Raw genomic sequence first — 26,595 nt, 5'->3', positions numbered from 1 at the left:
GATACGGTCTCTCCAGATTATCCTCCCTTGTACACACAGATACATGTAGGCGCGCGCGGCAACCAAATTTAAGCATGATGTCTTAACTTTAGGAGAAATCTTAGGATATATCTTTAGTTCAGACAGATTCGGTGGCCTCAATTAGGACTAAGATTCATCCTAAGTTTATCTTAAGATATGTTTTAGTCCTAGGATGACTTTTATAGCATGCCTGCAGTTCCCTGGTAGGAGTAAGCATCCGCTGTTGACCGGTCATACCCTCCTCAGCCCTACATCATGATGAGGTAAATGGTGTAACCCGTAATCATAACCAGTATATAAAGAACTACCTAACAATCGACAATTTAATATAAATATTTCTTCAAAACGGATTAAGTTCAACAACCTGTAATTTTCTCAAAATTGAGGAAAATCAAAATCCTTGACAGATGCACATTTTTAATACGCATGCCAACATTTTGTAAAATAAGATCCTCACTTGAAAAATGTTGGAAGGGTTAGATGGACAACTCATGCACTCTCTATAGTAACACTTCCTCAGACATAAGTTCAACAACCTGTAATTTTCTCAACAATTTAATAAAAGCAAAATCCTCACCACATGTACATCTTAAATACCCATAGAAATACTTTGTGAAATAAGAAGATTCTCACTTGAAAATTGTAGGAGGGTTTAACAAGACAAGTTAAGAGTATGTACTCTTCCTCTAACAAAGATGTTGACATTATTTTCAATACTAAATCCTTAAACGCGAAGTACAACACTAGTATACTAAATGATTACGTAGATCTGGTAGACTACTAGTAGAAAAACACCTTCATGTACATATAAACTGTAAAAGATAAATATCCCAAACGTATGCAAGATCGTGAGAATAAGCGTATGAACTAATTAAAAAATATTTATGTAGAATTAACATATCAGAGGTTTATATTGTGACACTATATTGGTATCATTCCCAACACCCAAACCTGAAGTCAGAAGGTCAAGTTAGGAACTGAATGGTTATGCAGTATATCATCATTTATTTAAAGACTTTTTTATTGTTGGGTTGTGTTAATGGTAAATTAATATTATCATTGAATAACTGTCATAAACCTGACTTGTTAACCTTATGTTTAACATTATTTTTACATCCGCACCCTTCAATACAACTACAAAATATGCATGCTTTCTGATAAATGGCATGAAATCAAATACGTTAAACAATATGAATTCTGAAACATTAGCTTTCTGATATAATTAGATTATTTTCATAGAATCATTTACGTTCTAATCTCGTTCTAATCTCTTCTTGAATGTTGGCTTTCATTGAATTCAGGGGTAAATTTACAAAAAAAACTTCATTTTCAGTCACTGAATGTTTGATCACTTCAATTTGGCTTAAGAAAAGAAAAGTGCAACAAGATACATGTACATGTATATGTCTCAGAAGAAATATTAGGTTTCTCTAAAATGTAAAACTTATACGGTACCAATTTTGATGCACCAGATGCGCATTTCGACAAACAATGTCTTTTCAGTGATGCTCAACCGAAATGTTTGAAATCCGAAATAACTATGAAGTTTTAGAGCTAAATATATGTTCAATTGAATTGAAACATATATGACCTTGACCTTTAATTATCAGTTATATAATTGCCTTTCATCGTTCAGTTCAGCAAGTATATTGAATAGTACATAAGTTATGGCCTTGGTTAAATATGCTGACAACAAAAGATAATATTGGGAAGAAATGCTTTCCTAGTACAATAAATTACGGTGAAATATTAGTACAGGGAAATTTGTGTAATATGGTCAAAATCCAAACCAGCCACCAACGTAAGATACGGTTGAATATATCACACCTCCAACACCTGAAGCCGCGGCCAGAAGCCCAGCACCTACAGTAGACATAAGGTTTGTAAACAGTCCATCCTCTTGTTGATTATTGTTGATAATATGAACTCTTGTGTTGGATCTGGCTGCCTTAAGAAGCATGGCGACTTCTTCCTCTGTGTACGTTTTCCCTTTGTCGTTTTGTTCCTTCATATTCTTTCTCTCATTTTCGTTCATAATGTCTTCAACTCTTTTAGAAATATTGTTGGAGTAATATGACCAACCGTTGCTCTCTCCCATTTTATCGATCATGGAAAGAATATGGCGTACTTCATTTTCACGCTCGCTTTGTCGTCCTTTGTATCCGATGGCAGTGTATCTCCCTTTGGTTTCATTAATTAGAGATTTTAGGTTTGATTCGTCATCCATTGTGTGGACGAAATCGTCAATAGTCAAACCATCAGCTTCTAATCTGTCTTTATGAGTGAACACTATGATTAAATAGTTTTTTAATTCTTCTCCGAATGCTGTCATGAAAAAGTCTACAGTTTTCTGTTCCTCTTCTGTAAATCGCCCGACTTGAAGTACCAGGATAATGGCATGCAATCCAGGAGATGTTAGGGCATACCACTTTGTCATTTCCACGAGAAGTTCCTCATTTGTTCGATTTGTATCAAACAGACCTGGCGTATCAATAACAACCAACTTCTTCTCGAATCTCTCAGTTTCATTGTATTGCGTCCTAGAAGTAACTGATGTGGCAGAGACTTTGCTATCGAAGGCAGGGAATCCCAATATCGTGTTTCCAGTTGTACTTTTGCCGACGCCCGTTTTTCCAATAAGTAACATGCGCACCTCGCGGTGTATATCTGTTAAAAAAAAAAAAAAAAAAAAAAAAAAAAGACCGCTAACACAAATACATCCAGATATTGTTTTCCAGAAATATTTCAAAATGTTCAAGGACAATCCCAACGAAAATCATTTTATTCTATTGTATATCAAGAAATATTGTGAAGTACATGTAACATGAAATACTGAATGAGGAATGTAATATTAAGGAACGATAAATTTTGTAAACATACATCTATGTACAGAAAAGGTGAAGATCACGAATAGTGATCAATCTCATAACTCCTATATAGAATACAAAAGTAGGGCGAAAACGGACCCCTTGATATACCAGAGGTGGGAGCAGGTGCCTAGGAATAAACATTCCATGTCGGTCAGTAACACCTGCCGTGAGTCCTACATTTTGATCAGGTAATTAAACGGAGGAAGCCGTAGTCAAACACAGTGTAAAAAATGGCCTAACAATTGGTATCAAACACACCAGACAGCACTGGACCCAATGACAGGTTCCATTGGTAAATTACATTGTTATAACGACCATATAATTTGTGAAAACCTTACTTTAAACGATACTATTGACAACCCTGTAACATCAACGAGTAGTCAGTAGCCTGCCTCGATTTAAAAACTGATGATACGCCGAACAAGCACGTTTGCCTATCAGATCAATTGAAAGAGAAAACCTCCACGTGCAGGCGATAATGGAACGTTGCTAAATAAATGTGAGAAGTTGACGATGGAGGCGCTGAAGTCATCTCGTTTGTCATAAAGTTAAGTTGTTAGTCAGCTGTTAACATCTATGGTCAATAAAATATCTCAGTATGAATTAAATGTGGAAGACTCTGTGATGTTTTTGATTTTGAGTTCACTGGGATATATCGATTCAACTTATGAATAAAAAGAATTATTGTTGGTAGATCAAACGTTGTAGATTTATCTAAATGTCGACTTGAAGACCTCAGCTAGAATTTTTTTCTTCTCACGTAGAAGTGTTTGAATAAATTCTGCCTCGTAAAAGTATGAAAATAGTTCAGCTAACGAAGGAGCACAATTCGTGCCATTTGCAATTTCAATAGACTGTTGGAAGATCTGATCCCCAAAGACTGCGAAGATATTGTCAATGAGGAACTACACTGAGTGGCCAAAAGTATTGCAACAAACATGGCTGACGTCATCACAATGTAAATAACAGCTGCATGGAAAAAACCAACTTTCAATGAAATAAACATTATTTATTTACCATTTTTTTCTAGTATTTTGTTGCAAAGTCTTTCTGAATAATAACTTGTCGTAGTCTTGAGGATATTGAAGCATGGAAGCTACGGATATATGTTTAAGAGAGGCCATTCCAAATTCTTGTCACTGCAGCCATTAGGTCACCTCGGTTTTTAATATCAAACTCACGGGACAGTTTCATTTTGATACAACGCCAAACATTTTCAATGTCCGGGGACTGTGCAGGCCAGTTGAATTTTGGAATACCGTTTTCTTGTTTCCAAATATTGGTCTGTCTAGAGGAGTGGGGGTGGCATTATCGTCTTGGAAAATAAATTGCTGATTTCCAATAACTTTGCTAACAACGGACCATAAGTGATTATCCAGCAATTCAATATATTTTGCTGAGTTTAGATTTCTATCAACAGGTACACGAACACCAATACCATAATAGGTAATACACCCCCAAAACATACAACTTTCTCTCACGGGCGTTTTGCGTTAGTTCAGACGGTAAGGTATCCACTTCTCGGACGATTTTCTCCACAAACTTACAGAGTTATTTTGTCCAATGACTACCTGTGTTTCGTCTGAGAATATAACTTTCTACCACTTTTCAGGTTTCCAACAATCTAATTAAAATTAGATCCTTTGATCCGCTCACGTATACGTGAGCGGATCAAAGGATCTAATTTTAATTAGATTGGGTTTCCAATGTCTTTTCCTCGGCACCACAAAATTCGGCGTTGTTTGTTGACTTTAGCGATTGTAAGCGTTTTCTGAATTTTGCCCTCCTGTATCCTTCCTGGTGTAACTTACGACGAACAGTTCTCCTGGACACATTTGTACCTTCATTCCTATTAAAAGTTGATGTAATGTCTTGAAGAAATTGTCTTCTGTTAATTTTCAGAATCCGATAAAGTTTCCGATCACCCCTCTCATCTATCACTCGGGGCCTTCCACTCCGGGGATTGTTTTTAACACTTTCTGTTTGACGGAATCTCAAAACTCGTCCAACAGTGCTTCGATGGATTCCCAATGATTCACTAATTTTGTTGTCATTAAATCCCTTTGAATTTAGAATTACAATCCTTTCCTTTAGGTCCTTTGGCAATTCTCTCTTATTCTTCGACATTGTTTTCATGCGATACCTTAGGTGGCAGGGGACAGTTTCTGTGGTTTTGAAACATGTGGATAGGGGGTATACACCAAAGTCAGATTATGACAGACTAATGAAAAATCATATTTCCCTTTTATGTCAATACTTGTATTTCATATTAGTGTAGTTAATAAATTATGACCCTAAATTACATGTAATCTATAAATACTGGTGCTGGTGCACAAACATGCTCTGAGCAGGTTCCCCTTTTTTGCTTTGATTTTCCTTTATTTGGGTTAATCCGTACCACCCCCACACCATCACAGTACCAAACATGGGGATTTAGACACTGTACACAATCAAGAACCCTATCTGCCCTTCTCAAAAATCTACCTCTCATATGGGGGCATCCACCTTCCCTCACAGCTACAGAGCTTTTGCTAGACCCTGCATGTTTTCACCGGAATTTCTTCAGCAACTGACCACGTGTCTTAGTTTCGCACTTGCACCCATCTATATGCTAGGAATCATGGTGACACCTATATGTTGTGTATCAACATTTTTACTAAGCACTCAGCTACATTTGACATGCATCCTAAAATTATTGTATACATTTTTACACATGTAATATCACTTCAAATATGGGGTATTTCCATTTTTTCAAAAAGTTGACCGGGCCTATAGTGCGAAACTGTTCCCTGCTACCTTACCGGAAATCGTCTGCTACTTTGAATTACAGTTTCCCATATAATTCGTACCCTAGTTAATTCGCATACCTCACACCACGACCCAAGCTTACTTTGTTACGCGTCAGCAATAAAAATAAAATTTGAAGCGAGTAAAATTGTGATGACGTCAGCCATGTTTGTTGCAATACTTTTGGTCACTCAGTGTACAACACCTTTTTAATACCAGCGTCGTAATACTTAGAATCAGAGTGGTGTTTAACAAAGTAATTTTTGAATGATTAATTTCTAGATATGAATATTTTTGTTTTCCATTTTTATTGAAGAAGCCAATTTCCATGAGGTCAAAAGGATTAGTCTTTAAATTATTGAGATAAATTCTTGGGCAAAGTGTTGAAAAGTCATATGTTTTGATGTTGTTGATTTGAGAAAAGTTTTTTGATTTAAGATTTTCTAATAGTTTTCAGAATTGTTTAAAACCTACTAAGTTTTGTCATATATTGCGACACAAAAAGTTTCTCCTCGTTGACAGCAGTTGATATGTTAGGGAGGACTTGGTAGGATATATTTTGGATCCGGCAGTGTATTTATGTTTCTAAGGGTTTTGAGAAGTTAAGGTGTGGTTACTCATATTTAGAAGCTTCTGCTCAAATAGGAAGAGTAAAAACATCTAAGGGTATATGAGAAACTTTGAATCAATATTAAGATTTATAATGATACCGACATTCCAAAACCTTTTTCTTGTTATTAGAATCTGGAGAGCTAAAATAATTCAGACAGCGCATAATAACATGTAATCGTACCCCTGCCATATAAATTATTTTTTTCAAAATGAATGCAAATTCAGACTCCACGTTTCAAACTCAATTGGATGATAAGTTTTATAGCATCATGGAAGCTGACAAACACACAGAAACTTTGTTAAACAAAACATCCAGTCTGTATGCTCCGGAAAACCATATCATACTGAAACAGCAAAATCGTTATGGAGTATTATGAAGGAAGAAACCATTTTATCATTTATTATCAGTGAAAAGAATAACTGCTTTAATTCAGTTGTTGGATTAAATTTTGTAGCAGGCATAAAAGTCGTTTTCATTCATATTTTCGATCATTTTCAAAATGCACTGTACTTCTTGTTCACGATCAGCAAGGTTTCCTTTATAACCTATAGCGATGAATCGTCCATTTATATCATGGATAAGTTTCTTTATGATAGAAGTTTCCTCCATGGTGTTGATATATTCCTCTATACATATATTTTCATCATCAAGTTTTGACTTTCCAGTAAACACAACAATCAAACATCGCTTTACTTGATCTCCGAAATAGTCCAACAAAAGGACCACACTATTCCGCTCCTCCTCGGTGAATCTACCTATTTTGAGAACCAATAATAATGCATGGAGGCCTGGGGAATCATAATTAATAACGCGACGAAACTTTCCGATTTCAGCGAAAGTCTCTTCAGTTGTTTTGCTCGTATCAAAGACTCCTGGTGTGTCAATGACAACAACTCTCCTATCAAATCTGTCGGAGACACTATACTGGATTTCCTCTGTTTTTGATAAGGCTGCTGCTGAAGATGAAAATACACTGGTTCCTAGGATGGTATTACCAGTAGTGCTCTTACCAACGCCAGTTTTTCCGACGAGTAGAATTCTAATTTCTCTGGCCTCATCTAAACATAGATGTTCTCGTTTGATGATATTGTTTTGTATTCATGACATTGTTAACATTGTATCAGCTGGTAATATTCGTCATTTATCATATATATATATTTGAGTGTAGTCTCGGTAATCCGGACCCTTCATCTCTTGACGATTTTTCTGGTGAACAGAAGTTTTACTCGTTATTTTGAATCGTTTAAAATCCGGAAATTCGCATTCCGGATCCGGACGGTCATCTATTACTACTAAACGTTAAAATGCATTGAAAATTCTACCGTTAATTTGAACAGTAATTATTTTTGGGGGAAGGCCTGTCTCGGACAATTCCAACAAGGCGTAAATTATAAAGAAAACATAATCCAGACTAATTGAATCGATTACCCGTACCCTGTCAATACCCCCTTTAGATGTAAATTAGGTGGTATATGATGGCAGTTAAATTGCTGGTCGTGCCGATCGAGAAATTGTATTTCAAATTTTTGCATATCGTATCTGTATTACGTGTCGACGTTTCTAAATAAATTTTATAGGTCTTCTTCAATAGCCTATTAATGAATTAAACATCATGTAATAAGATATTTTATTGGACTGCTACACATATGTATTCATTCGTCCATTGGTATCGGCTTATTCAAATCAAGAGTCATGTATATTATTACTGCATTCTGGATTTTATACCCTTGATTGAAGTGAAATAAATGTGCATTTACATGTAGGAAGTTTTTAACGTACAAACTGCCACGCATGTAGAACGTACAAAACCCTGTATACGATTGGTTCTTGTTACGATGCTGTTTCCTGTCAAAATAGTAAGTGCATGTGGCTAAATCAAAGCGGCAGTAGTTTGTAATACCGAGCTCAGATGAATTTGTCCCCCTGATATTGGCTTGGATAATTATAGAATAGGAAACATAATCTCTAGCAGTTAGAGTTGATGAAGATTGATTTGACAGGCTACCAAACCCGTGATTCCTGATAAATGAAGATGTCCGACTTCTTTAACAAGTAAAAGTGAGATGAAATGTGAAGTGTAAATGATTGTTAGTTACTTAAATAATCAGTTACATATAGTGATTTATTTTTAGCGCACGAGGTACACAACTTTGTATATTTGTTTATAGTGCCAAACATCACAATGTAAGCATAGGCAAATACACTGTACATGTATATTTCAATTTTAGTGCTTTGAAATGCATGTGAATGTAAACATTATCATGATTTATCTAATAAAGCAAATGGTTAAATCAAATGATAAAATGTGTTTTTTAATTCACTACTCATCAATAGAGTAAGCATATTGGCTACTTATATGAAGATCTAAGACATGCGATTTAGTTATCTGGACGCCTCATTTATCCGGATAATTTTGCTGGGAACCAAATACATGTATATATATGTGGGTGGGGGGTGGGGATGTGGGTGCGTGTGTGTGTGTCATAACATTTAATTTTCATTCCAAGGCGTGCAATAGTACTTCATTGCATATATAACAATTCCTTATGCGTCCACCAAATTTAGTTTCTTATTTACAATATTGATAAAGACAGCATAACTTAGTTTAATCAATGTTGGCACATGTGCGTCATACTTTTGTAGAAAGGGACTGTTTAGAAAAATGATCAGGATAATTTTATGAATACATTAAGTTTTCAGTTGAGAAATATTGGGATGAATTTAAAAGAAGAAAAAAGCTAATTAGAGACTAAGCTCAAAATCATCTGCTTCATACTTTTATATTTTATTGAATATAGATGTTAATGGCAAATTACCAACTCGTGATCGTGTGCATTGGGGTTAGAATATGTGCTCAATACCCCTTGCTTGTCGTAAGATGCAATGTTCACACCTCCATATTTAAGTGAAAAATTCTCGAGCAGAAGTTAAACAATATACAACCAAGAACTCAAGTTTATGATAAACGGGTTCACTTCAGTTTTTCAATCGCCACCTTCCCATATTTTATGTAGCAATATTCCATTATCTCCCTAGATGATATACTCTTGAAGATTTTAAGAAACTAGTTGAGTAGACCCTATCGGCTTTGTGATATTTTCTATTTTATACTTTCATGTAAAATACTCGAATCTGATTGACAAAAAAAAAAAGAAGCTGAAAAGCATAATTCCCTCTGACAAAAAAGAAAGCTCCCGTTCGCGGTTGATAGTATCTAGCAACGGATAATATTACTTGACAACTTGTGATGTTATTATATAGATACTGTATATAGTTGAGAGTAACATTGAAAATTTTCACCCCGAGAAAACCATTGTTACCCACAACTACATGCATTTTTTGTTTTATTATTCTGAATGTTATATAAACATCAAAGCAGAAAGACTGACGTCTGTTGACATTTGATCAATCACTGTCACGTGATATATCATATATCGATGCGGGTATTCGCGTTCATTTCAAACGCTCAAATGACGTCGTCTAACAATCTACGGCGAACCGTACGCACATAAATTTGACGCATGTGATAATTTTTCATAATATTACCCGTTGTCAAGTGTTGTTACCCGTTACTAGATACTATCACCCTGGGCCCGTTTTACAAAACAACTTACGACAAAGTCGCAAGTCCTAAATTATATTATACAGTTATTACTTTAAAAGAATAAATTAAAACTTTTCTGAAGCTTGATTTTCAATATTTTCTTTGAAAAATGCTTTGCATTTGGATTGAATGATTTACAATAAAGTTGAAAATTCCAGTATGTAAAGTTTGTCGTAAGTTCTTTTGTAGAACGCGCGCCTGGAGCTCATGCTTTCTGTTCGAATTCTCAGAATGTAACAGTATGGTTTTTTCAAATGCTTCTCGACCAATCAGATTCGAGTATTTTACATGGAAGTATAATAAACGAAATTATCACATACATCAAATTTATGCGCGATTATTAGACGTCGTTTGAGCTTTTGTAGAAAGGCGAATAGCTGCATTGATATACAAAACATCGAATGATAGTGATTGATGAAATGTCAACAGATGTAAGTTTTTATGCTTTGTTGTTGATATACCATTCAGTATAATAAAACAGATACTGCATGTAACTGAGGGTAACATTGAAAAATTTGACTGATCAAGAAACCATCCTACGATGCTACGCCTTGGTTGACAATGCTTTTCTCAGGCTGTGTACTTCGGTTGATTTCTCTCTATATCTATCGATCTATCTATCTATCTATTTATTTATCCATCCATCCATCCACCCACACATACATACACACACACACATACAGTATATATATATATATATATATATATATATGTATATATATATATATATATATATATATATATATATATATATATATATATATATAATGCTTCTTTATCTCTGAAATTAATGTATTTCAAGTGGTGCAACTAATTACATTACAACCATACCTTGTGATCCTTTGCTGTAATATTGATCTTTGCATCCTAAATTAAAAGCAAATGAAATAATTAAGTTGTAACTCAAGAGTAGTGAAGTAATTGCTTTATATTTCAATGGTTTGAATAATAGAAAAGAAATGATACTGTAACGCTTGTTCTTTTCTCTCTATATCGTTTGGGTTTTTTTTGGATTTTTTTGTTGTTACCATTTTCTGCTTCCTGGTAGGATGATGACACCTGGTACAAAACGACAGCGAGAAGAGTGACGTACAGCATCTCGGCTATTCTCGGTTATCCTTGTTATCTACATTGCAACGTAAAAAAAATTTAATTGCTTTGGTATTTAGAAATAATAATAAAATAGAAATATAGAGTCCACAAAACTTTAGAGTTAATCAACAGTTTTGTCTCTTATTTGACTCTTTCATGCAGAAACAATTTCTGATATCAATTAAAAATTAACCTCATCCTCACCTTTCAGATCACCCTAGTTTTGAAGAAAACAGGATTTGTAAATATTTAGGTTGTAAAACATATTCTAATTGACAATTATCAAAACATAAAATAAAAAAAATATTGTAAGGTTGTAGATGAAATAAAACAGTTTTGAATTTTAGTGGCTTATATTTCAGTAAGCATTTCTTTGACGATTCCTCTAATATTTTTAGGCCAAGTGTTTGCTCAATAAATCTGATTATATGAACATTGTTGTAACGAGTTATCGTCTGCATATGATGTGCAAACTGATATCATATTTTCAGCAACATCATTTACATACAGCAAAAACAAAAAATGGTCCAAGAACTGAGCCTTTATGTAATCCTGCTCTAACATATGAAGGGTGAAGATAACGAATATATCCCATTTTCTGTCTATAACATTTTGTTATGTTACTTAAATACATGTAACGATCAAACCATTCTAATATTGACCCATTGATTCTATAGATTTTAAGTTTATGCACCAGGCCTTTATGCCAGACCCTGTCAAAGGCCTTAGATAAATCACAATAAACCACACACCAGTATTTGTTGTCGTCAATACATTTTGAGAGATTCAGATGTTTCTTATGAGATTGTTAGAGAAAATAAATTGTGATCATATATATGGAAGTTGAAGATTACGAACAGTGATCAATCGCATAACTCCTATAAGCAATACAAAATAGATAGTTGGGCAAACACGGACCCCTGGACACATCAGAGGTGGGATCAGGTGCCTAGGACTAGGGTATACACTCTTTAGCATAATTAGTGTGGCGTATACACCAATGGTATTGTCGCTTTGATTTTATGGGTTAGTCCAAGCTCGACAATAAAAGTATTGTATTTGTGATGTATTTGTTTTTAATATTTGAAGCTAGCGAATTTCTCATCTATATGGGCCCAGACACTTAGGATATGCACACAGGTAATCGAATCGGATAACTTTATTTTTTAAGTACCATGAGTACCAAAATAAAAATGTTTATTTGATTGCACCTTCATTCTTTTTGGAATTGTCAAAAAGGGGAAACATAAACTTATATAATTTCTGTCTTTAGTGAGTGAAGAATTCAGGAATTATCTACGTTTGGCCTTACTTTCAATTCAGGGTCTGGTATTTCAGTCGCAGCTGCACAATCATCTAATGTACACCAAAGCCTATAACACCAAAAACGTAAATTCAACAACAGTTGAGATTCTATTCCATATCGGGTTTGATGTGTTGTGATATCTACATATCAGTCAATCACTGAGGGGGGTAGTAAGTATGAGAAGGGAACATGTGCTTTTCTTTATAGTATGAAAGGTGAAGATAACGAATAGTGATCAATCTCATAACTCCTATAAGCAATACAAAATAGAGAGTTGGGTTAACACGGACCCCTGAATATACCAGAGGTGGGATCAGGTGCCTAGGAGGAGTAAGCATCCCCTGTCGATAGATCAGTATATCATTGATATGAGCATATTTATATCATACAACAAAGACTTTTTCATACTACATAATATACATATACATTGTATCAATCAGAGACCAATTACATATTTAAATGTATAATGCTGGAATTCCATTCAATTCGGAAGTCTTGAAAAAGATTTTTAAAAATTTTATTTTATTTTCCTTTCACCTATCATTCATTGAATTATACAACTGATGCATTATGGATACAAGTGTCTGAACAGATCACATATACTGTGATGCATATGGCATGATATATTTAAAACCAATATTAAAATGAATAAAAACTATATGATATGATAGAAATAACTGTAAAGATATGCCGTGATTCGCGGCGTGCAAAAGTGACGGACATGATTATTGATGCAGGGGGAGCACTTGGATGATGTAGAATGATTCAATGAGAGATGAAATATTGTTTTAATTATCGATGAGGAAGGTGGCTTACCTTCGAACTTCAGGTGTATTTAATGTTGCTTTGGATAATTCTGATATGGAATAATTGATGCAAATTTGGAAGTAAATAAAATCAAATTTTGAAAATTGATAGAAGGTAAAATTCTGAGAAACGACCATGATACTTACTGGTTCTATGAATACCCATATATATATATATAAAGAATACTTACACGATATGTAATAATCGTTTGATGGAATGGAAACACCGGGGGAATGATAACGAGCACGGTCTACGGTATATATACTGAGGTAGTTTCGTATCTTTTTCGTAGAATTACAATTTTCAGAAATACAACGTCTCTATAATCAAATAATCGTTACTTGTTGCAATAAAAACGACTGTGGAAACACCTGACTATTGCCTTATTGGTCACATAAGTATTAGTTAAGTGTCTCTACTCCAGAGGCTATAAAATCTATAAAAATATTTGCTGTTCTGCATATCTAGGCGAAATTCTGATTTATGCTGCAGTAGTATAGAAGAGGATGTGATTTTAACCCCGCCCCGAAAGTACCCATACTGATGAAAGGCTTTACATTATATAATACATGTATTTGTTATATTAACACCATGTGACTCTTTTGGACCAGCCTTATAATCAAACCATTAGGGTTGCAAAATTCACAAGTTTGGTACATTTTTTTCTGCTGTGCCTAAGTATGCATTTATTCATCATTGATTCTATTCCATCGCTAAATACTCGGCATCAGGTGTGAATGTTACGGTTCCTGGGAGACGAACTTAACGTAGCTAATTACACTAAAATTTTAAGTAATGGATCATTAATACACCTCTTATGAAGTATGATTTCACCATCGAAAGAGTGATACAAGCTCTCAATTATTTTATTTTATTTTTTGGTGTTTTTTTCCGGAATAATAAAAAATGTGTTTTGTTTGCAATTAAGAGATTCTTGACTTCAAATTTCGCTGTGTTTTGGTGCATGATATGAATATCTAATAAAACATGCCTAACAGATTCAGATATAAACGTTCTAATCTTTTAGAAAAAGATATTTATGAAAATTGAAAACGGTATTTACTAACATGTTTTAAATCTACGGATAAAATCTTCAAACAAGAGCTCATGGGCCACATCGCTAACCTGACTCACCTTGGCCCTTATGTGAAGACTTTCCATATACATGTATATATTTGCATGTAAAACTTTAGTTCCTATTGTGGCCCCAACCGACCGCTGGAGGCCATGATTTTTAGCTCACTCAGGTGACCTATTGCTATTGGTTGTTGTCCGTCGTCCGTTAACATTTGAGCATTTTTAACTTGTTCTTAATAACTACCAATCCAATTCTTTTCAAATTTAGTGTGAAGCATCATTCTGACAAGGGGGACATAAATTGTAAATTTGAGGACTTAGGGGCGGGGCAAACATTGCCCGAAATTGACCAATTCTCAAAAATCTTCTTCTCAAGAACTACACACATATAAGAAAAACTAAATGCATAGTGATGTAGAGCAGGAAGGTCTCTACCAAAATTGTAAATTTCATGATCCACTGGGTAGGGGTTCTGACCCAGGGCGGGTCCAAACTTGTATATAGTGTTTATGTGTAAAACGCTTAAGTAACATCTTCTTTAGTGGTATTGATATTAAATTGAAAGTAAATAGATATTTAGAACGAGCAGGTAGTCCTTTACCAAAATTGTAAATTTGATGATCTCAGGTGTAGTGGTTTTGGTATCAAAGTGGGGCCAAAATGGTCAGTTATTAGATGTGTGAACAATAGACATTTTTAACCTCTTCTTTATAACTATCATTCCATTTTTTTTAAATTTAATATGAAACATATTTAGAACAAGGAGATCATAAATTTCAGGATTCCTGCACCCCTGATCACACCCGTCATGAGTCCTATATTTTGATCAGATGAACAAAATAATCCCTATTCAAAATCATTATGTAAAGAACAGTCTTATAATCGGTGTGAGACATGTCAGACAGTATCTAATCAGTGACACTAGTAGCTTGTGCGCGGATATGTTAGATATATATGCACGTAAATTGCACAGTCTTTAAAATCTGTCCTATACAAAGGGAAGAAGCTACTAAAAATTTTAAAGCTATTTTGGGTGTGTACATGGTATTATTTTGTATGACAAATCACATTACTCATGCAGTGACGATTCTGCATACACAATAATAGATTTTATGCAATGGTCACTGAATGGGTGCTGCGGTCAATTGTTTTACATTATCGTTTTTGGCACTATGATTTTGACTCCGGATTACTTTTGATCAAGACATAGGGCTCACGGCGGGTGTGACTGATCGACCGGGGATGCTTACTCCTCCTCAGCACCTGATCCCACCTCTGGTGTGTCCAGGGGTCCGTGTTTGCCCAACTATCTATTTTGTATTGCTTATAGGAGTTATGAGATTGATTACTGTTCGTTATGTTCACCTTTCATACATAGGTAGTGATTGCTCCTTCGGTAAATATTTAACATATTCAAATGCATTAATAATAAATAGTCATTGTTAAGTCGGTAGCCTGCCTCAATTTCAAAACGGATCATACTAAGAACAACTTCTTGCATATCGAAACAGTTGAAAGACAAACACCATGTACAGGTGAGAATGGGATATCGCTACATAAATATGGGAAGTTGACGTCATCCCGTTTGTCATTAAGTTGAGTTGTTAGTTTGCCGTTAACGTCTATGTTTAATAAAACGTTTAGGTACGGAGCAGATGTGGAAGACTCTGTGTTGTCTTGTATTTCGAGTTTACTGGAATATATCGAATCGGCAAATGAATGAAAATGATTATTGTTAATGAATAAAACGTCGTTGATACATGTATATCTTAATGTCGAGTTTAAGGCCACCCCATTTTTTTCTTCTCATGTAGAGGCTTTTGAATAAATTCTACCTAAAAGAATACAAGAGGCCCACAGGCCTTATTGATCACCTGATTATTTAAAAGTATTGCTAGTTCCAAGGGCTATGAAATATAGAAAAAGAATCCGTTCTGAATATCTATGCCAAATTCTATTATTCATCAACAGTATAAAACATCATGTGTTCTTAAAACTTCAATGCTCTCAAAAGTATATACACTGATGAAAGGCTTTACATAAAATATTTATTAACAATAAATGATATGACTAATTTGGATCCATCCTAAAGTCAAAACCCGGGGGTTCCGAAATTCACCATTTTTTGTACATCCTTTTCTGTTATTCATAAAAAATGCATTTAGATTTTAAACTGTATCAGCAAACTTAAAGAAGTCCTTCAAATCATTATAATTTTGGCACCATCCTGAAACCAAATCCTTATCCCGTACGATCATGAAATTTACAAATTTGGTAAAGGAATACCTACTCCCTCCAAAGATGCATTTAGTTTTGATTTAGTATCAATAACATTAAATCAGATATAATTTATACGTTTTGTTGCACAAATATGCTATTTATATATGTACCAAGTTTGGCTCCACCAATGATGTTTAGTTCTCTCTCTCTCTCTCTCTCTCTCTCTCTCTCTCTCTGAATAAGACACAAGATATATGCATAGGCCAAGATGATTATTTAATATTGGGAAATTAGATATGACATCAATTGAGCATCACTGAAGAGACATTATTTGTCGAAATGCGCATCTGGTGCATCAAAATTGGTACCGTATAAGTTTTACATATGACATCAATGATCTAGATATGATTGCCATATGGTTATGATTGTCATTATGATCATGTATATTCATGTTTTGTCATCATATATTTTGTGTCCAGGGGTCTGTGTTTGCCCATCTATCTATTTTACATTGCTTATAGGAGTTATGAGATCAATCAATATTTGTTATCTTCACCTTTCATAATAATATATGTATAATAGTGTATATATTCACATGTAAATAAACGTTGTAATACCAAAAAAGCTTGGTCCCACCTTAGAGTCAGAACCTCTACATCGAGGATCCTCAAAGTTATAATTTTGGCAAAGGCTTTCTTGTTCTATGTCACTATATATGTATTTAGGTTTTATTAAAGATATGTAGGTGTAGGGAAGAGGACTATTGAAAATTTGTCAATTTTTGGCAGTTTTTCCCCAGCCCCTAAGGCAACGGGGGTGCAGGATTCCTGAAATTTACAATGTATGTTCCCTTGTCCCAAATATGTTATGAAGAAGAGGTTAAAATTTCTATTGTTCACACATTTATTAACTGACCATTTTGGCCAACCTCTGATACCAAAACACCTACCCCTGGGATCATCAAGTTTAGAATTTAGTAAACAACTACTCGCTCATTCTAAATATCCATTTAGTTTCATTTAGTCTCAATAGCACTACAGACGATATATATAAGTATTTTGCACATAAACACTATATAACTTTTTGAATGACTGATCACTAGACATAAATATTTGCTTTTCGATTTTTGTTGAAAAAGCAATTGTCTATGTTGTCAAAAAGTTTAGTCTTTACTTTACTGAGAGGAATAGTCGTTTAAAGTGTTGAAAAACCATTTGTCTTGACGTTGATTTGAGAGCAGTTTTGTGATTTCAAATTTACTAAAATTTCTTTGAATTTTTTAAGAAGCCACATTTCATTTACAGCACTTCTGGCATATGTTGTGGCACAAAATCTTTGCAGGTTATTCTTAATAGCTTTTCACATTTTTCAGAGGCGCATAGATAGGGCTTACTAACATTTACTGTATCCAGCAATGTAAGGGTTTTTGTGAACTTTAGGAATCCAGTCTAGGTACGGTAACTCAGAGTCGACATTTAGATATATCGTTGACGGTTTATCTATTAACAATAATAATTTTCGTTCATATGTCGATTCAATATATCCCTTTTAACTCGAAATAAAGCATACCACATAGTCTTCCACTTCTGCTTCATACTTAGATATTTGATTTAAAAAAATATATATTAACGGCAAATTAACAACTCAATGTTATGACAAACGGGGTGCTTTCAGCTTCTCCGTCGTGAAATTCTTATATCTGTATAGCAATATTCCATCATCACCTGCAGATGACCTGTATACATTTCAACTGATTCGATACGCAAGAGCTTATTCTGCCTATGATGGGTTTTTAAATCCAGTCAGGCTACTGACAAACAAGTTGATGATGCAGAGGTTTCAAGTTTCGTTTAAAGTCGGAAATTTGCAAATTCTATAGTTATAACGATCTACTTTGCCAATACAACCTGTCATTGTGTCGAATGCTCTCTGACGTGTTTCATACCGGTTGTAAGGCTGTTCTTGGCACTTTTAGAAGTATTTTGGGTGTTTACATGAGAATATTTTGTATCGTAACATGACAAATCACAGAACCCTTCTAATGCCCTTGCTGCATTACACAATTATCGATATATATGTATATATATATAGGTTCGACCCCGGGCTGGGGCGAAAATTTTCAGTACCTAGTTGTGATTATTTCGTGCTTTATATAGTTCAATAAATTCTTTTTTCTTTGTATCGGGGTAGAATAAAGTCAAAAAATAAAATCAATACTCAACTATGACGTGTAAATCTAAAAATCTACTTTATTGTATGACGTGCCCTACATTTAGAGAAAACTATATAGGTCAAACAGGAACCGAATTGCCTGACCGTGTTCGTGTACATAAACAACAGATCAGAGATCCTACAATAAGAAACACCATGTAGCGGACATTTTGATTCGTGCGGGGAAGGCAGTTTTTATATTTTCCCATATTACAAAGTAAAAGAGGAAAATGAACGCAAAGCCAAGGAAAAATATTTCATAAAACTGTTTAAGCCGAGACTAAACTGTTAATATTTTTACTTCATGTTATTTAACATGTACATTTTACATAGAATGTCTCCTTTAATCACTGGTATTAAACTGATGTACGTAACTGCAGTTACGTACATCCCAAGATGGCCGAAGAAGAAACGTGTAATTTTTCAATTCAGATTATGTCTTATCCTATCAACTATTCAGTGATATTAATTAGTCAAGTTTGTGTATTTCTTTACGCTTTATCGTTTAGAATGGTAAAATCCGTCTGTTTCTCCTGAATGGAGGAGTTAAACCCCTGTGTAAAAACACACGTGAAGTACGTAACTCATTAAAATATTTTTGGTTGATGTACGTAATTTTCTTATATGATGTACGTAACTGTGCAATTCACTCGTAGTTCGACAAACCCTAAAGCTTGCTTTCTAAGCAGCTAAACAAGCAGATAAATAATGCACATACTTTGTGGCAGAGAAAGAATGCCATTAGCGATAAAAAAAACCTCATTCTATAACCTCTTGAGATATTTGATATGGACAGATGCTGCACAGGGAAAAGGGTGGTGGTGGTGGGGGGTACAACTCCAATTTTTGTACCGTTTAAAGACTATTCCTCTTCTTGGGAGGACAAATTTTGAATATTGGAGGTCCAACAAAACCGTAGTATTTCTGTCGGGGGGAGGGGGGGGGTAGGTAAAATGAATGTTTTGGGATTGGTTTTCTTGGTATTTTGAAGGGGTTAAAAATTTAAAGAAGAAATTTACATCATTATCATTAACTTGTATAAATGTTTCACAAGCTTAGAAGATCTTCATTTTAAGATGTTTTATATTTTTTCAGGTTATGTAGATTTTCAGTAATTTTTTATTATTATTTTTGGGCGGGGAGTGGGTGGGTGGATGGGGGTTAAACATGTGCTTAGATATTTAGGGGATGTTTTTACCAGGTATTGTTTTTAGGATACGTTTACAAACATGATTTGTTTGGTATTCTTTTGCTGCAATACTACGTAGACTCAATTACTCTGCTGGAATTAACTCCAGAGCTCCAGAGTCTGTTTTATCCGAGTACAGTTAATACCAATTAATTACCTTCAATATATTATTTTAATATCATTTCACGCGTTCTCGACTGCATATGCAGAAAATATAGAATTTTTTTTACCTGAAGCAAGGTTTTGCACTAATAGTAGTTCCAGATAAAAGTAATGCAAAATTAAACTGGAAAAATTGTCGCGAAGCGTAAATTAATAATAAAAAAAATTCTCGCCCGCTGAGTGAGGAAAAAATTATGTCGCGAACCCCCCCCCCCCAACCAACCAAGTTAAATGACCGGTCCCTTATCCTTTTGTTTCAAAAACATGGTTGATGCTGTAGTTATATTATATATTCTTTAATGCTTAAGACTCAATTTCATAAATACATAAAAATGACATTGCATTCTACTGACGAGCCCACAGGGCGAAAGCGCTATAGATAAAAGTTTGAGTATTGGATTTTATTTTTTGACGTGTGTGTGTGTGTGTGTGTGTGTGTGTGTAAAACTTATACGGTACCAATTTCGATAAATAATGTCTCTTCAGTGATGCCTAAGCCGAAATTTGGGAAATTTGAAATGACAAAAACTTGTAAGAGCTTAAAGAAAAACTACAGTGCCAAAAAAAAAAAAAAAAAAAAAAAAAAAAAAAAAAAAGAAACTGGAACCAAATTCATCAAAGGATCAGAGCTATGCATGAGGGAGATATCATCCTTAATTTTGAAAGGAATTTCTGAATTTTATCCCAGCAATTAAATATTCATCCGTATTTTCAAGCTAATAACGAAGTACTTAGCTACTGGACTGTAGAGATCCTCGGGATATATACCACTTCTACTACGGTCAAAATGTGACCAAAAGCGTAGCAAGTCGCGAGAGAAACATGGTGAATTTTCTTCTTCAGCGGAATGTGATCGGCGTCGGGTTTTTATGAACGGGAAGCTCTATATATGCTCTCATCACGCTTATTTTGAACACTTTCAAATCAAGCATACCGGGATTGTGGCTAACAATAAACAGGGTACAGTCGTATCAAGAGCGTGATAGAAACGCCGCAATTGTGCACGCATGCAGCGTGGAACCATTGTGACGATATATATATGGTCATAGTAGACGTGCAGTCAGTCGGGAACTTAAACGAATCATTTTAGTGACGATTCTACTACGTTCCCACTAAAACTTTACGTTCATGACGTACAAGAAGCATACTCCAAGCATGATATTATTGAGAATAGCGTATCGACATCGTTGCACACAGGTCTGTGTATCCGGTATGTTTTAGCAACAAGTTTAAGTATATTGTGTTTGCTTTTTTAAATATTCCAAAAACATGTGATCTTTCGCCATTGATGTGCACACAGCAAATGAAATTTTTTTGTGGTTCAGTGCTTACCAGTCTAAAATGGTAGCCTCATTCAACTATGTACCCCGTTCTTTTTTTACATTTGGCTTGTCAAAATGAGAAGACGTAAGCTTGTACTTTCTGACTTAGGTCACACAGGTCCTCAAAGTTTTAAATACATATGATCAAAAGTTTCTTCCTGTCAACAAAGTACTCACAAGGTAAATCACGCCGCCTACTTGGTTTTCTTTTTGTCAGTTGCATCGCTAGCAATTTTCGGCGATAAGTTCGATTAATACCTATTCTTGATCAGGGTATACCCACATTAAATTTCTTTCAAAGGAATATGTCATGTAATTTCTAAAACGCGTTTTAGCGAAATACAATAAAACAGTAGAGTTTTCAATTGCCTGTTGAATTGATCACTAGACTTTACAATTTGGTCCGCCAAGTATCACATTTGGTCTGAAAATTAATTGGTAACTTTTTTCTCTATATCAGTACTTGTATTTACTTGTTTTAAATTTTATTGTATACATTATGTTTTATAATTCATATTAATCAGCAATCAGAAAATATAAAATAATTAAAGAAGAATCATTTAAAGCCTTCTATTCTGCATGATAGTAGTCAGCTTATTGTGGTAGGCATACTTATTCTTATCAATTTCTTAATATGTCCAGTATATTGAAAACATGATACCGTTATACAGCCTTACAGATATGTTTTCACACATTTAACAAGGTTTTATTAAAGAATGGTATATCAATTTCAGATTTGTGTGTGTGTGTGTGTGGGGGGGGGGGGGTTATTATGCCTTGGTATTACTATTTTCTTTTACTAAAATAATTATATGATAATAAAATCAGAAGGTAATTAATGACATGTGTTGCCTTAGATACTAGTTCAACTTAGAACATCATACATGTACAAGGTATCCATATTTTCTGTAAAGTGTCTGTGTATGGCTTCAAGAGTTGAAAACGTATTACATGTGCAAATAAACATAATTATAATATGTTTTAGACATTGTTTCGTTATTCTCTGACATATTATTAGTTCTGTTCTTGATAAACAGGATAATGAAACACTTGAAATAATGCTTTCAAAAATTTTCACCGGAGCCAATCGGAACATCACTCGGCTGTTTCCGTCAAGTCGAGAAAAACACACACCCCGTTTTTTCTCTCTTTTTGACGTGACAAATTAGACAGAGCGATATTTTGATTGCACCCGGAGTTTGCAATCGTAACTACTCGGTCATTTATATCTCGGAATACGATTAGAGAGTTTGATGATGCAGCCTGTATGTATGGATTAAAACCTTACAGAGTATCACGTGACTGTACTCACAAGAGGGGGCGAGTTAGCTTGCGCATGTACATGTTTATCGAAATCAACAATGTTTCATAAACTATTGTCAAAAGAATTTTAAATAAAAATGTTCTTTATGGTTTGTGAAAAACAGATTTTAGTGCTAGTGTTTTAATAAAGACTATTGATATCATGTAGTCTAACTTTTTCACTTGTACATAGTTACATGGCATTTTGTCAATATATTCACCTATTTTGTTGTTAATATCTTAAAATGGACATCATTTATGAAGTTGCATTGAATTTTTGAAACCAAAAACAACACTCAAACTTGTGAGCATCAATATTCTGTTGTCAGATTTATTTCATTGAATGTGGGTAGTACGTTCGAACGTTATTATCTAGACCAGATTGTGTTCCCTATTTAATTTGGATTTAAGGTCCGGATTACTGAACAACTTCACTCTTCTCTTGCTTTGCTATCTTGTAATGGAAATGTCCCTGTTTTGTGACTGTTCTTAGTGAAATGAAGTCCAGCCAATACCAAACTGAAAATAAGTTACAATTCTAATGGTTAATAGATTTTACAAAATCTTAACATACAGAAAGAACAGTGGATAATCTATACTGAGTAAATGAAAAGATCCTTTTATTAGAAAAAAAATCTATGTAATATTGTAATGATAAACAAACTTACCGGCTTTGCATTCGAGTCTTCGACAATGTCCGAGAGAAGTATCAGTGTCACGGTATTTACAATGCTGATCACGAATACTGCGACTTAAAACTGTTCACGATAACTAAATTTAAATAACTGTAACATATAGATACACTGAAACAACAAATAAATAGTATAAATAAGGCGAACTTCAACTGCAGATCTACACTCTTTTTCCTTCTTCCACAATGGCGCGGTACCCGTTGTAACGTCACAGCAATTTGGCGCATGAATCAGACCATATCAAAAATCTATACGTTCAGGTGTGATTTAGAGATTTTCGCTAATATCCCCTTCAATTCAATTTATATCTTCGTCAAATTTTTAATTCAGTTTTTGATTTGAATAGATGTTTAATCGACCGCAAAATTGGACTGCATTGCATAGGCCCTTTAATGCTGATGTTAAAATTCAAAGCTACAAATATTAACCATTAGGCCTATATATCAATACACGCTCCAACAATAAGACTTATGAGGAAATATTTGCATGTTTGAAGATTTAAAAAAATCTGTTTTAAAACACATTTTTATTTTAACCTAGAATATTTAGTTTCTGTTAGAACTCATGCCTATGGTCCATGTATTACAGTCCTTTTTTAAAGGACAGCAATTTTTTTGCAAAATATTCTTTACCAAAAAAAAAAAAAAAATCAAAAATCAAAAGCATCTTTGAGTAAAATATAATCCGTTTTGATTTTATTTGTATTAAATTAAAAACAACTACAATAAATAGATGCAAAAGACACTTAAATCAACTCAGATTTAATTATTTATAAATGCTGAAATAAAAAAAAAAATAAAATCATAAGAATTGATAAAGAGGACATTACTGAATGTTATTAATTATATATTTACTGATATGTAGAATAACCAGATGAATTAGAACAGATAAACTATACTTACAGGGTATGTAGTGGTCTGATGGACGTAAGGAAGGGTTCGGGAAAGAATCAATGACGAATACGTTCTGCGGTATATATACTGCACTAGTTTCATTTTTTTTTCGTAGAATTGCAGGCTCAGTTTTCAAAACTGGAACGTTTTTAATCGATTGATCAAATGATTGTTATTTGTTGCTAGGGTAATGATGCTTAAAGTTTTCCACATCGTGTGAATTCACACTTTCTTTCAATCACCTTGAAATTCAAAAAATCATGTTATTCGATCCGCGGACTTTAAGATAGCATTTATTCCGTAAATGTGACTTTTAAAAACGGAATAGATAGAATGATTAGTTAACATGAGTAAATTATAAAAAAGTATTAGTGACTATTTAGTCCGTGTACCGACTATCTATAATTATATATCTTTATACATATAACCATGATAGCGATATTGTTAAGTACACGGATGATTATGCATGTTCTGCAAAATATTCTTTACCAAAAAAAAAAAAAAAAAATCAAAAATCAAAAGCATCTTTGAGTAAAATATAATCCGTTTTGATTTTATTTGTATTAAATTAAAAACAACTACAATAAATAGATGCAAAAGACACTTAAATCAACTCAGATTTAATTATTTATAAATGCTGAAATAAAAAAAAAATAAAATCATAAGAATTGATAAAGAGGACATTACTGAATGTTATTAATTATATATTTACTGATATGTAGAATAACCAGATGAATTAGAACAGATAAACTATACTTACAGGGTATGTAGTGGTCTGATGGACGTAAGGAAGGGTTCGGGAAAGAATCAATGACGAATACGTTCTGCGGTATATATACTGCACTAGTTTCATTTTTTTTTCGTAGAATTGCAGGCTCAGTTTTCAAAACTGGAACGTTTTTAATCGATTGATCAAATGATTGTTATTTGTTGCTAGGGTAATGATGCTTAAAGTTTTCCACATCGTGTGAATTCACACTTTCTTTCAATCACCTTGAAATTCAAAAAATCATGTTATTCGATCCGCGGACTTTAAGATAGCATTTATTCCGTAAATGTGACTTTTAAAAACGGAATAGATAGAATGATTAGTTAACATGAGTAAATTATAAAAAAGTATTAGTGACTATTTAGTCCGTGTACCGACTATCTATAATTATATATCTTTATACATATAACCATGATAGCGATATTGTTAAGTACACGGATGATTATGCATGTTCTGCAAAATATTCTTTACCAAAAAAAAAAAAAAAATCAAAAATCAAAAGCATCTTTGAGTAAAATATAATCCGTTTTGATTTTATTTGTATTAAATTAAAAACAACTACAATAAATAGATGCAAAAGACACTTAAATCAACTCAGATTTAATTATTTATAAATGCTGAAATAAAAAAAAAATAAAATCATAAGAATTGATAAAGAGGACATTACTGAATGTTATTAATTATATATTTACTGATATGTAGAATAACCAGATGAATTAGAACAGATAAACTATACTTACAGGGTATGTAGTGGTCTGATGGACGTAAGGAAGGGTTCGGGAAAGAATCAATGACGAATACGTTCTGCGGTATATATACTGCACTAGTTTCATTTTTTTTTCGTAGAATTGCAGGCTCAGTTTTCAAAACTGGAACGTTTTTAATCGATTGATCAAATGATTGTTATTTGTTGCTAGGGTAATGATGCTTAAAGTTTTCCACATCGTGTGAATTCACACTTTCTTTCAATCACCTTGAAATTCAAAAAATCATGTTATTCGATCCGCGGACTTTAAGATAGCATTTATTCCGTAAATGTGACTTTTAAAAACGGAATAGATAGAATGATTAGTTAACATGAGTAAATTATAAAAAAGTATTAGTGACTATTTAGTCCGTGTACCGACTATCTATAATTATATATCTTTATACATATAACCATGATAGCGATATTGTTAAGTACACGGATGATTATGCATGTTCTGTAGGAAATAATTTTGTACATATGTTGTCATGTTGTTTGTATTTTATATAGATTTCTTGTCATGTTTGTTTGTATGTTATAGATATTACTTGTCATGTTTGTATGTTATTCAGAGATGTTGTATGTTATTTAGAGATGTTGTCATGTTGTTTGTATGCTATATAGAGATGTTGTCATGTTGTTTGTATATTATATAGAGATGTTGTCACGATGTGTGTATGTTATATAGAGATGTTGTCATGTTGTTTGTATGCTATATAGAGATGATGTCACGATGTTTGTTTGTTATATAGAGATGTTGTCATGTTGTTTGTATGCTATATAGAGATGTTGTCACGATGTTTGTATGTTATATAGAGATGTTTTCATGTTGTTTGTATGCTATATAGAGATGATGTCACGATGTTTGTTTGTTATATAGAGATGTTGTCATGTTGTTTGTATGTTATATAGA

At 33.7% G+C, this 26,595-nt stretch overlaps 1 protein-coding gene across 4 annotated transcripts; it reads right to left on the bottom strand.

Moving 5' to 3' along the window:
• Positions 1-560: 560 nt before the first annotated feature.
• LOC125676987 (GTPase IMAP family member 9-like) lies at positions 561-26,136 on the bottom strand. 4 transcript variants are annotated; one of them, XM_056160575.1, is made up of 7 exons: positions 25,678-26,136; positions 24,929-25,554; positions 24,178-24,805; positions 12,300-12,360; positions 10,924-11,021; positions 10,727-10,762; positions 561-2,688 (listed from the first exon to the last, which is right to left on the bottom strand). In XM_056160575.1, exons 5-7 carry the CDS (start codon positions 10,991-10,993, stop codon positions 1,799-1,801), a joined length of 996 nt encoding a protein of 331 aa, XP_056016550.1. In that variant the 5' UTR covers positions 10,994-11,021; positions 12,300-12,360; positions 24,178-24,805; positions 24,929-25,554; positions 25,678-26,136; the 3' UTR covers positions 561-1,798. The 4 variants fall into 4 exon arrangements, with proteins under 4 accessions (XP_056016550.1, XP_056016551.1, XP_048770850.1 ...); XM_056160576.1 differs by lacking the exon at positions 12,300-12,360 and having other exon boundaries at positions 24,178-24,410; XM_048914893.2 differs by lacking the exons at positions 24,178-24,805; positions 24,929-25,554; positions 25,678-26,136 and adding an exon at positions 13,291-15,436.
• Between the last annotated feature and the right edge of the window lie 459 nt (positions 26,137-26,595).

Source organism: Ostrea edulis, chromosome 3 (assembly GCF_947568905.1).
Source record: "Ostrea edulis chromosome 3, xbOstEdul1.1, whole genome shotgun sequence".
Taxonomy (NCBI): domain Eukaryota; kingdom Metazoa; phylum Mollusca; class Bivalvia; order Ostreida; family Ostreidae; genus Ostrea; species Ostrea edulis.
This window is presented reverse-complemented; position numbering and strand designations above follow the sequence as displayed.